At 34.1% G+C, this 13,629-nt stretch overlaps 1 protein-coding gene across 2 annotated transcripts in view; it reads left to right on the top strand.

The window, feature by feature from the left end:
- LOC128230238 (transcriptional repressor NF-X1-like) overlaps positions 1-8,559 on the top strand; it is a 28,829-nt gene extending 20,270 nt beyond the window's left edge. For both annotated transcript variants that reach the window (XM_052942350.1, XM_052942340.1), the window contains exons 18-24: positions 1,409-1,485; positions 2,168-2,272; positions 3,113-3,247; positions 4,437-4,503; positions 5,207-5,352; positions 5,596-5,703; positions 6,896-8,559. In XM_052942350.1, the coding sequence (XP_052798310.1) occupies positions 1,409-1,485; positions 2,168-2,272; positions 3,113-3,247; positions 4,437-4,503; positions 5,207-5,352; positions 5,596-5,703; positions 6,896-7,175 (918 nt within the window). In that variant the 3' untranslated portion in view covers positions 7,176-8,559. The remainder of the gene's footprint in view (positions 1-1,408; positions 1,486-2,167; positions 2,273-3,112; positions 3,248-4,436; positions 4,504-5,206; positions 5,353-5,595; positions 5,704-6,895) is intronic.
- The last annotated feature ends 5,070 nt before the right edge of the window (positions 8,560-13,629 follow it).

Below are 13,629 nucleotides of genomic sequence, written 5' to 3'. Positions count from 1 at the left end.
GTTAAGTCTGTTGGTAAAGACTATATGAGCTGAACTCAAGGAAACTTAGTTGTTACTGTGATGCTTGTGTGAATGGTGTAACATCAAAATGTGAGAATGTAGACATAGTTAATAAGTGGGAGAAAAGAAACCTTGATGTTATTAGTAAAGTCCAAGAAAAACTAAATGTAAAGAAGAAACAACCATCTAACAAGGAGCAGCCTAAAGCAACCTGCAAAGAACAAACAAAAGGACAGAAACAAATAACTTTGAAAAGAAAATCGGAGACCAAGCAACCAAAAGCCAAGAGGAGAAAAATAGAAGAGACAGCAGCAACAACATCCCAACAAGATACAGCCTTTCAACCTGGTGATTTGTTACCGTTGGGCTCAAACCGAGAAAAGGACCCATAAGTGTTTACGTTGCTGAAATTACAAGTAAATCTGAAACAGAATATGGGCTTAAATATATGAAGAAAGCTGGAAACGCATATGTGTGGCCTGAGAAGTCTGACGTTTCTCAGGAGCCAACAGAACATATCATTTCAAAGCTAGAAGCTCCTGAACTTGTCAATGAAAGAGGTCATTTTAAATTCAATACACAGGAACTCAGCAAAGTTAAAGTTAATCTGTTGAAAATACACAAACATGTGTATTTCAAATAGACAATGTTGAGCATGTGTTGGTTCTTACAATGTGTAGAGTCCGTAACCGTAGTGCAGTCTATTTCTATCTCATACAAAAAAATATGTTCTATTGATATAAACAGCAGAAACTGACTATACTTGATAGGAAAAGTGTTTATTTTAGAAAAACAATGTGCTTGGGGCACTTGGTTCTACAAACTTTAAAAGTTACAGTTAAAGTTGTGTGATCATTTTTGTCAATTTTTAGAGTTCATCGCAACTGGGATGAAATATGTTTTTTTTTATGCTTATCTCAAGCAGAGATTTTATGCATTTGTTTGTTAACATTCTAATTGTTAGTTTTCTGTGTTAACCTGAATAATACAGACTTGTTTCCATTAAAATCTTTGTTGTTATATGCCTGTTGTAGTGTCTGTAACCTTACACTGACCTGTATGTAAAAGTCGCCAAAAAAATAAATTTATAAAAGCGACTGTAGGAAAACAAATATCATTTCCAATGACTGAAACTTTAAACTAAAAATGGACAAAATTTCATGGCCCTGCATGGAAGTTCATTTTTCCACCTTGGTGAGACACTTAGGTGGACAAATACCGTGTTTTAGCCGTAAACATGTTAATGATTCATAATAAACTTTTCAATTTGATTGATTACTCAAATAATAGACTCAAGATTCATTGACATCATCTACAAGCTGTTTTTACACTTGAAACTTGAATAAGATACATCCGCTGTGTAAGCTTAAGAAGAAAGTTTGAGATGTGTGTATTCTTTTACACATAGTTCATGGTGAAGTGTGCCTGTGGAAACAGGGAGAGTGAGACGATGTGTTCCAGCCAGGAAAGTTCAGAGTTTCAGAGGTATGTTGTTTTGGGATATCTTTTATTTTGTCTGTTTTTTGTGTTGTCTTTGGCACACACAGGAATTACTTTGTCTGTCATTCTCATCTTATTCTGTGTTGGCGTCATCATCACACTTTGGTTTCAGATCAATAACTTTTTAACAACTTGGTAAAGAGTCATCAAACTTGTTGACGAGCCATTTTTACAAAATGCATGGAAACCAGTGATATAAGACTGCTGTCAAAAAATCAGATCACAGATTTTTATATATTTATGATAAAAAATTGATGTTTTATACATTTTTTCTTAAAGCATAAGTAACACTACTTAAAGCGTTAGTAATGCTTTTAGCCATAAATCATTAATTTTCAATTGTAAATATGAAAAACTGCGATTTGACCTTTTGTCAGCAGTATAATATCACTGGTTTTCAGATATTAATGCCAAAATTGGCTCATTCCAAGACAAAAAAATTAAAAAAAGTTGTTAAAACAGTAAATCTTTGAGAGTGCAGCTTTAATACAGGCAAATGAATATATTCAGTTGGTCATCTTCAGCAAAGCTTGTGTTTCATTGAAATGATATGATCCCTCATTGTCTGTTTATTTTAAACATACTGTAGCTTAAATGTTTGTTGATTAGTGGCCATTTGTCAACTGAGAAAACCTTTCAGATGGGTTAATGTGCATTGTTATTTCAGGATGACGTTACAAAGTTTAAAAGACTCCATTGAGGGGAATATGGGAAACTCTTCATCCGTCAACATCGGAAAATACAACCAGTCAAAACTGGGCCAGAATAGATAGTAAGATAGCTAAGATAGTAAGATAGCTATGTTACATGTTTATTGGTACATGAGCATGTAAGACATATATAAAGAGGATGATCAGTCAAGTGGTATAGGTGGCCACCTTTCACCTAAGAGGTTGTGGATTTGATTCCCACAAGGGGTGCTTGCTCACGCCCTCTGTTTAAGGACATCAGGCTCCAATTTCTTTTAAGTCTCTTATAACAGGATTAAGAAAAGCTCACTATTTATTTATTTATCTATAATTTGTGTTATATTTACTCTTTTAAGACTTTAAACCATTTTTCATTTATCAAAATCAAATTTAAGTATGTATTTTGGCTTATTGAAATAAAGCCTACTTTAGCCTGTTAACCTTACGAAGTTTTGAGAAATTTGGGCCGATACTGGTTTCTTTTTGGGAAATTGACTCTAAGACTTCTTTATATCAGCTTCAGCTGTCATCAAAATCAGGCTTAAATAAATTAGTATAAAAAAATTGTATATTAAAAGAATGATTGCTGAAATATTACAGTATAAAGTAAGTCTGACAGAAAATTGGTATGAAAAGGATATGGGATTGTTTCAATTACTTCCAACTAAAAATATCATGGTGTATTGTGTGTGAGACAACAACTTTTAAATCAACGTTTAAAAATTTAAACATAGAGGAAAATTACCTTTTTTCTATTTAACTAAAGAAAACTTACGTTTGTACACCTAAAATATTAATATGTATAATAGACGCATATAAATGTATGTCTTAAAAAAATAACTTTTTGTATGAACCCACAGATTTTGGTCTGTTGTTCCAAGTACAGTTTAAACTCTGTCATTGCGTACTGTTTTATTTTACAGCCTTGAGTGCAATGAAGAATGTGCATTACTTGAAAGGAACCGGCGTTTAGCCCTGGCTCTGGAGATACAGAATCCAGACCTCACAGCCAAGCTGGGGAACCCCTCATATAGCGACTTTCTCAGGGACTTTGCAAGGTGAGGCCGAGTAATGGGCACTTTTTATACAGGTTTGCACATGGTGGAACTTGATTATTAGAATGTTGTATGTCATTGTTCGGGCGGGCTCAAACGCACCTATGAAACTGAATGATTTGAATTAGGGCTGACATATTGTGACCAAATTTGGTATATAGGAAGAGATTATGGAAACCCTTCATGGGAATGAGTTTGGGGCCCATAAGATCAAAGATTAGGTCTTTGGTACTAAATATAGAAAGAAAAATGTTTTTGTCGTTACGGTGTACAGCTGGTTATGCATGCTATTTCTTAAAGCTGCACTCTCACAGATATACCATTTTTATAACTTTTTTATTTTTTTTCTTGGAAATGGCAAATTTTTGCATAAATATCTGCAATCCAATGATCTAAGATTGCTGACAAAAAATCAGATTGTAGATTTCCATATTTCTGTTCGAAAATTAATGTTTCATGGCTTAAACCGTTACTAACACTTTAAGAAAAATGCATAAAAAAATCAGTTTGTGAACGTAAATATAAAAATCTGCCATCTTATTTTTTGTCAGCAGTCTTTTATAACTGGTTTCCATGGATTTTCCCCAAAATTGGCTCGTTCCAAGACAAAAAATAAAAAAGTTGTCAAAATGTTTAATCTGTGAGAGGGCAGCTTGAAATGCTATTTGCAAAAGATTAATCTTGTTCCAGATGTGTCATTTTGCAATGAACACAATCATGGAATTAATTAGAATGAAGTATTTGTGTTTTATTAGGCAAAAAAATAACTCTGCGTCCATTTCATTTCCAGTGCCAAAAGTAAATTGTTGGTAGGTTAGATAATTATTAATTTATAAAGTTGTGTCTTCATATCATTTTCACACTGAAAACCAAGCCATTCTATCTTGCTACATTATGCATAATATCTTCCCAATAGAAGAGCAAAATATATGTAATCGTCGGGGAAAAAAAATTCTGCTGACAAAAAATAGGCTCTGGTGTTTAAACTAGGGTAGGTCGAGGAACTGGAAACAATTATTTCTTTGTTACGTCCTAGTGTATGCAAACATTTTATCTGTAGGAAGTTTGTGAGGGCTGAAGTTATAGGGGCGTAGCATGTCTTACACATTTATTAGCAGGAGTAGTCACACTACACTTCTAAAATGAAATCACATTCATTCATTTAAGTTAATAAGTTGTTTCCTTTTTTCAGGAAAGATCCACCATTTGTAGCTGGAATTGAGAAAGCATTGAGTGATATAGTGCAATCTGCCAAACAGGTAAGAGACTGCATTTTTTGAACAGCCATCTTATTAATGTTCCAAGTCTTGCCATATTTTGCAACCAAGCTTAAACGTTTTCTTTCACAATTGTTTGAAGTATTTCCTATTCCATGGCAATTAACCTACATTGGATTGATATCTGGTGTCTGTCAGGGGCATGAAAAAAGGTTAATACAAAACATATTTTTTTAACTCATTTGACTTTTTTGATCAAAACAAAAAATGCACATGATTTAGGTACAGTTAAAAAATATAAGTCTAAATATAAATGGGGTATTCCAATGAATAGCGAATCCCCCAGTTTAAAAGCGCCAAAATATCATCTATATTTTTCATCTGTACACAAATCATGTTTTTGCGTTGATCATGAAAGTCAAATCAGTCAAAAATAAAAATGCATTAAAATTAAAAAAGCATTGCATCATATAATGTACCCCCTTTTTTACTCGATAACTGTTTGTCAGACTTGTATTTTTGTCTGTTTCATCATCATTCCATAAAACAACAGCAAGTATAGAGGTCCAACCCATAAGTTCAACATCATGCGTTTCAAAATATATGCCTTTTCAAAGTTTAAAAAACATTTATCATTTTATGTCCTGTTCATGAAAAGGCTGAGATTTATGGCATTTTTAGAGAGAGTTAAAACTATAAGTATATGAGTTCTGTTCATACAGTTCATACATGTATTAAATTCCAGTCGAAGCAGTCCTCTAGAAGTCATGCCTTCGCCAGTATGAACATGAACCAGCGCCGTCTAGTACATGAGCTGGCTGAGTTTTATGGCTGCACCACACAGAGTTACGACTATGAGCCAAAAAAAAATGTGGTCGCAAGTGCCACTAGGTATGTCGCTAGCTGAGCAATTATTTTTTTTGAAAATGTCTGATGGTAAAGTTTCTTGCCAGATTACTGTATGTCTCATGGTAAAATTTATGGCGATTTCTTCTCAGATGATTTATAACTGTAAAAGTATGTCTTATTCTTGCCGGATGATTTCTGATTGAAAAAGTATGGCTTTTTTTAGTTGAATAGTTTCTGATGGTAAAGGGATGGCTATTTTTTCTGAGCTATGGCTATTTATTGCAGGGATAAATGCTGGTTGCCTTCCATCACCCTGACTGCCATGGTTCAGAGGGAACTCCACCCCAAAGCCCCGCCCCCCATACCTCATGTTCATAAGGAGGAAACATTAAGGTTTGAATATGAGGAATGTTTGTGATTGTAGGATGCTTACATGAGGAATGTTTGTGGGTGTGGGAAGTTTTTTATGAGGGATGTTTGTATATCTTGGAGGTTTGTTATGTGGGATGTTGGAAAGAGGGATTTTTGTGTATATGGGATGTTTGTATATTTATGTTTGTGAATGCGGGATGTACGTGTGTGTGGCATGTTTGTGTATGTGGGGTGTTTGTGTATGAGGGATATTTGTATGTGAAATGTGTGTGTACTTGGGATGATTGTTGATGTTTGTGTATATGGGATGTTTGTATATTTATGTTTGTGAGTGTGGGATGTACGTGTGTTTGGCATGTTTGTGTATGTGGGGTGTTTGTATATGTGGGATATTTGTATGTGAAATGTTTGTGGATGTTTGTGTATGAGGGATATTTGTGTTTATGGGATGTTTTTATGCAGGATGTTTGAAGGCAGGATGTTTGTATGTAAAGAGTTTGTGTACTTGGGATGATTGTGGATGTTAGTGTATGAGGGATATTTGTATGTGAAATGTTTGTGAATGTGGGATGTATGTGTGTGTGGCATGTTTGTGGATGTGGGGTGTTTGTGTATGAGGGATATTTGTATGTGAAATGTTTGTGAATGTGGGATGTATGTGTGTGTGGCATGTTTGTGGATGTGGGGTGTTTGTGTATGAGGGATATTTGTATGTGAAATGTTTGTGAATGCGGGATGTATGTGTTTGTGGATGTGGGGTGTTTGTGTATGAGGGATATTTGTATGTAAAATGTTTGTGAATGCGGGATGTATGTGTGTGTGGCATGTTTGTGGATGTGGGGTGTTTGTGTATGAGGGATATTTGAAGGCAGGATGTTTGTATATGAGGGATGTTTGAAGGCAGGATGTTTGTATATGAGGAATGTTTGAAGGCAGGATGTTTGTATATGAGGGATGTTTGTGTATGTTGTGTGGGATGTTTGTGTATGTGGGATGTTTGGTTATGAGAGATGTTTGTACAAAATATTAAAACAACCAAGTTGCACTTTTCGTTGTTCATTTAATCAATATAATGCATAGTTGTCTGTTTTAGGCCAATTTCTACTTTGACAAACAGGTTTTTAAAATTTTAGAATTCAAATTGTTAAGTTACGCAGATGAAAAACAGCTAGTCTGAGAGTATTTATATGTGCTTATATCCGTCATATTGCAGACAAACAAACCTAGCTTCCAAGCAGTCAACCCTGTTGCTTGGAGAACGAGAAAGCTCACCCACCCTGGCAGAGGGCTGGAAAATAATTGGCAAGAAAACACGCAAACCTGGAACCCAGGCCACACCCAAATCGGCAATCGGGACAATCGATAAGTTTGAGTCAAATTTGGCCGAGATTTGCTCAGCCGGAGCAATAAATTACGAGTCTCTGAGTTTTCAGAGCAAGGAAGCATTGAAGTCTGAGCCTGTTGTAGATTATTTTGATTTTACCGTGAACTGATTTAAGTTTGAGTTGCAGTTTGCACGTTAAACCTTTATTTGTATACTCACATGTATAATTTGAGAGCTATAAGTCTTGTTTCACAACTTGATTGATGCACTATGAGAGTTTTTGTTTGATGTTTAAATTCATTGAAGTTTAGAGCGTGTTGTTGAATAGTTAAGATATTTGTTAGAATGGTTTCTGGCGAATTAGGTTCAGCTTTTGCAAGATTTGCTGTTGTGCGGGCGTGTTTTTTTACGGAGTCTAAGAAGTCATTTTGTTGCTACCGATATCATTTGTTAGATACGATGAATTTCGGGTTTGATATCGCAGAGGATTAAGACGGTTTCTGGTTTTGGGCTTACTGAATGATTTTTTATTTTTGTCAAGTTTGAAAAGTGATGTTTTGTTAAAAGAGATTTGATTGGCTGACTGATTTAAAAATGTATGAAGCGTTGATATTTGGATATTTCATTGATTATATCTTGTATCAAGACTCAATTATGTTTTCATTGGATAGTTGCAGTTTACAATATTCTAGGATTATTTGGTGAAATTATTTGAATTTGTTAACCTCGTCATCCAGATTTTTTGCCGTATTCGTTATTGTGAATGATGTGCATTTTTCAGTTTTCTGAAGGAATGACATGAAAAAATCAATCAGCTTACTCATTGACTTTCCCAGTACATTTTATTATTTAGAAAAAAGTAAAATAATAATTGATACTGTCATTTATTTAAAAACTGTATGTTATTATTGAAAATATCCCTAACAGATTCTTTGTTATTTTTTTATCTGTAGGATGTTTATTAAAGTACTAGATTTTTAAACAGAAAACATTTTTTTCATGTATCAATGTACCAAAATTTAATGTATATGAATTGTACTACCTTGTGTTTATTTTTTCAATTGGTAACTATAGCTACACACAGATTGTAGGGGGGTTATACTGGAGTCACCATACAGTTGGCTTGTCGATTTGTCAGGCAACCTCGTCTGTTGCAAGTCAAGTCAAGCAAACTACTATCACAGTTAATAATAATTTCTTGTTAGGGCACTGTGTGAGGGTAGACATAACTTCTGTGACAGCTCTAGTTTGAACTTAGTTCACAGTCACAATTAACCAGTCATCACTTGTCAATCAAACAATCAGTTGACCAATGATGTGATTATATTTTTTAATTAGATATAGGTTCATTGTTGCATTATCCAATGAATTACCTGGAAAACCTCTGACAAATCATCTCGACAAGTAATGTCAAAATATATAAAGTATTTGCTTTGGTGACTGGTTAGTTGCAATGAATGAATATGTACATATAGTGCTTTCACAGTTAATAATGATATCTTGTGTCATGGTGCCCTGTGGGGGGTAGTTATCATTTGTCATGGTGCCCTGTGGGGGGGGGGGGGGGGTAGTTATCATTTCGGTGATAGCTTTAGTTTGAATGCAATACATATAGTGCTTTTACAGTCAGGAACGCAGTAAATGCATATAGAAATACAAGCAGTTAACGTGTTCTTGCATTAAGATGACGACTGTTAAAAAAATACCTTGTGTCATGGCAGCCAGTGGGGGTAGGTGATCACTTCTGTGATAGCTCTAGTTTGAATTAATAATGTATTGTGTCGTAGCGGTGTGCGGGGATAGTTATCATTTCTTTGATAGCTATATATATTTGTCAATAAACCTGTACATATAGTTATTTCTAAAAAAAATTTATCTTCCCTGACCTATCTTGTTCTGATATTTTATTTTTGTGTAGAATCATGAAATTATATTGATCAATGGTTTTATACTCATTATTGTAAATGATTTTTGAGACACATTCTTTTTTGTCAACTAGAATGGTACATAAAAATCAAGAACAAATATTAGTATTTTATAAATATTAAACCCTGACTGAAGTCATGTAGTTTCCTTTCAAATGAGAAAACTTTTGTTATCATTAAGGCAATGCGAAATTGATTCTATGATTAACTTTATCAGGCAGACAGGTTTTTAGTGTTATTAATAGAAAAAGAAAAAAAATACAACATTGGAAATGTAATTTTTACCCAAATAGTTGAAATAATAATGATCTGTGTAAAGAAGAACTTCTTTTTTCTAGATGAAAGAAACCTTTCACTGTATAGGATGTTTACTTTCTGATTTGCATTGTTAAACCCTGCCTTTAAGGGCATTTGTTGTAAAAAAAAAAGATTTGATTTTTCTATTGCACTGTTTGCTGCCAGGTAGAATGGTTTTAAAATTGGAACCTGAAGCTTAACATGTAATAAATTTGGAATGGCTTTTAAATTTAAGATGTGTTTTATTGGTGCATGGAGTGGTTTAACAAATTCTAGCAATGCCACAATAATAACTTGTTCCAAAAAGGAATGTATATAAAAAATGTAACACTGCTTTTTTTAAAAACAGGCTGTTCAGCCTTTATCAAGAAAGCATCTCTATTTTTACAGTAGCATAGCACAATGCATTGAAATTTGTGCATCAAAATGTGTTTTGACTTTATGCTGATCTTGGCTAAATAAGAGTTGTATAATAACTTTGTAAGAGTTCAAATGTTGTATCAGTGATATTCAGAAAAATAAAATATTTGATTTTATTTATTATCAAACAGCTAACTGTTATCAAAAAGCTAGCTGTTATGTTTCGAATGACATGTGATTTGGTTATATATTACCTTGTGGTATTTTCCAGTGACATGCAGTATTTATTATGGAATCCTATTAGGGCCATCATGATCCCGCCACTTGCCTTTTGTAACTGGCCACACAAAAAACAATTGCTATTTGTTTGCTAGAATTTCGCATCTATTTTCTTTAAAATTTAATGTACTTTGTCTTCGAAAACTTTTCTGTTTTCATTTGAAATTCAATAAAAAAAGATATGAGATTTGACATTTACTTTGATGCATTTTTTTATAAAGTTTGGAGAAAAAGAAACGTGATATTTATTGTTGCATCTGCGTGTCTTTTTTATTGACTTCCAAGAGGTCTTACCATATAAATGTTCTATGAAAATATAACAAGTTGATGCAACATTTAACAAACAAATACCATTTTGTTTTTTTACACATTTTCAAAAGGCCAGGAGCAGGATCGGGGTAGACCTATAAGGATTCTGTAATTTATAGTACGGAAATGTACGGTATGTTCTAAATACTATATACATTGTAGTAATTTTGTAATTAAAAAAAATGTTGTCATTAAACTGCTGTACTTTATTTACTGAAAACTTTATGCATTTGTTAGCTCATTTGTCACTGATAAATCGAGCGCCCAGCACAAAATGGACCTAACTCCTTTTATTGTAATCTTGAGTTAGGTCTGTGTTGTGCTCAACACTCAAATTGGTTAATTTATAGAGACATGAGCTTTCAATTAAAAAAGATTTCACATTTATTTACATATATGTCCTTGTATGCCTTGTATGTCGGAGTGGGTTAGTGGTAAAGGTGTGTGCCTCCCACTCAAGAGGTTGTAGGTTTGATCACAACAAGTTGTACTTTCTCTTTTTATTAATTGGACACCTTGGTCTATATTCACAAACATTTTGAGTCTAAGTTTGGGACTTTGAATCAGAAAAGCAATACAGTAAAACTGCGATCGCTCAAGGTCGCAGGGGACCGAGCCTAACTTCGAGGGAACCGATGTTTCGAACGACCCGATTTTCAATTCTCAGTCTGTTATGATATATATTTCAGTGTATTTCATGTATGAAGTAGTCTGTTTACTAAGACACCAATTATGTGTTGCATTGTGGAAATTGCTCATGTTCAAAGGCTGTCGTTTACTATATGTATACTAAATAAAAAATGTAAAAAAAATATATCTATAAATCTATTTTTGTTTATACAAAATGGCCATATTGCAAAGCAAAGAAACAAAAAGGAATTCTTTTCAGAGATTCTGATGTTGGATCGATACGGTAGTGTTTATTCATATTTTTATTACTCATTTACATTTCTCACAATTAACTTCTCGTCATTTACTTTTTATAATTATCCTCTAAAATGCCCATAATCAACTAATATCCGTCAGGCGTTAACAGTGTTAAACGTTTTTTCACACCTTATCAATTGCCTTATAACTGTCATTGCAATTTTTACAACTTGTGAAATTTTGATACCTAGCAATTGTTTGTTTATTTTGGAACACGCGTGCCAACTGTGAAATTATGACCTCGAGGGAGCCGAAGGTATATTTTATATGAAAATAGAAGAAAAAAATTTCGGGACCAAGCTCTGACCTCGAGGGAACGCCGGTTCTCGAAGACCGCTTGTTCGAACGACCGCAGTTTTACTGTATTTGAATATTTGAAAACATTTTAAGAATTCAGTTTTCTGAGCCCGATTCTCAAACTCAGGTTCAAGACGTTAGTAAATATGGACCCAATACTGGTTCTTCCTATCCAGGAAAGGAGAGACTCGAATGTGATTATTTAAGCTATCAGCTTTCATCACAATTGAGCTAAAAGATATAAGTATAATCCAATATGCTTTGCATGCCTTGTTTCTGTATTCTGAAATATCAGAATATTATTATCATTATCTAAGCTGACGTAATAAATTGTTGCTGGGGAGTTATAAAGATGTCTTGTTATACTTTCACCAAGGGAAAGGAACATTGGCACTTTGCTCTTGAATTATTAATCCCCCGCCACCGAGTGGGGAGGGGATTATACGAATGCACTTCGTCCGTCTGTCTATCCCAAACATTTCATGTCCGGACTATAACTTACTTATGCATTGATGGATCACCATCTAACTTGGTACAAATGTTGTTCCCATTGAAACAATGCTCTGTGACCTTGACCCGGGTCCATACCTCAAAGATCGAGTGACACGAGACATTAAAAGGTCAGAGTACACATGCATGGTCCGCAAAGATGTCAAGACTCATTTTCCTTCTTATTTATTAGCCAAAATAACATTGACATAATAATATCCTTTTATAACATGTTCATATATCCAAGAATATTAAGCTTACCGATCAAACAACTTGTATTTCCTGTTTTCTCACTCTTGACCAGTGGTAGTGTAAAACTATTGTCAGATTCAACGTACCAGTCGGGTAAAGAGAAAAACGAAAGGTTCTGAAAAACAGAGGCAGGGGATATAGCCGTCTATTGAACTGTCTTGTTTAAATAGTGGTTGGCCTTAAAAGGTGATATTTGCTTCAGATTTAACAAGTCAAAGATCCAGATTAATCAAAATTAAGTTGAGAAATATGTTTTTTTCCCAAATAGTCAAAATGACAATGATCTGTGTCGAGGAATATATGATGGTCAGGGAGCAGTTCAATTTTCCAGATGTAAGAAACATTTCACTTTATAGGATGTACTCTTGCTGATTTTCTTTTTAAAATACACTATAAAGGGCATTTAATGTAAAAAAACAAACTAGATTAAACATAGATAAAGTTTTAAACTGCAGGGGCCTTGTCTCTAAGTCCGGTAGTATTTTTCTGTAGCATGGTTGAACAAATATTTTACCTCTGGTAGTTTGACCCCTTCATTTTAATGGTTACTCTGTTTATCAGACCCTATTCATTTTGGGATTACCTGGTTTACTTTATTTGACCCTTTCATTTTGCGGTTACCTCATTTAGGTTATTATCCTCCGCCAAACCAAAGGTTTTGGGAGTGGGATATTGTTTGCATTGTCCTTCCATCCACTTTTTTTTCTGTCCAGAACCATTTTTTGGTAGGGATTGGTCAGATAATGTTCCAACTTGGTCATAATGTTTCCCTTGATGAAATCACACCGCATATAGAACTGGGTTATATGGGTCAGAAATTAGGTCACTAGGTCAAATCTAAAAAAACAACATTGGAATACACCAGAGACATTATATTTCGTCCAGTATTCACGAAACTTAATCAGAATGTGTTCCTTGGTGAACTCTTTGATTAGTTTGAAACTAGATCATGAGGTGTCAAAAACTATGTCAAATCTAAGACTTTTTTTGTCTGAAACCATATCATCACAACCACATTTAGATAGGGATTGGTTAGTTATGTTCAAACTTGGTCAGAATGATCCCCTCAATCAAGTCTTATTAAACTTAATCAGAATGTTTCTCCTTGATGAACTTTCAGACAAATTTAAAACTGGATCACATGTTATAAAAAATTTGGTCACTACTGGTCAGTGAAATCTTAGAAATAGATCTTAGATTGGTCAGATTATGTTCAAACGGTGAAGAAAAGTTCCCCCAAGATGAAATCTCACAAATTTAAAAAAGTGGGTCACATGGGGTCAGAAACTATGTCATTAGGTAAAATTTTAGAAAAATCTTGCAAAAATACTGGAGGCAATACATTTGATTCAATATTTATGAAATTTAATCAGAATGTTTTCCTTGATGTACAATGACAAGCTTGAAACTGGGCCACATGAGAGCAAAAACTTGGTCACTAGGTCAAATCATGTCCGGAACCAAATATTGGTATTGATTGGTCAGACT

This window comes from Mya arenaria, chromosome 1, assembly GCF_026914265.1.
Source record: "Mya arenaria isolate MELC-2E11 chromosome 1, ASM2691426v1".
NCBI classification, from domain to species: Eukaryota; Metazoa; Mollusca; class Bivalvia; order Myida; family Myidae; genus Mya; species Mya arenaria.
The sequence above is the reverse complement of the archived record's forward strand: the minus strand, read 5'-3'. Positions and strand labels throughout refer to the sequence as shown.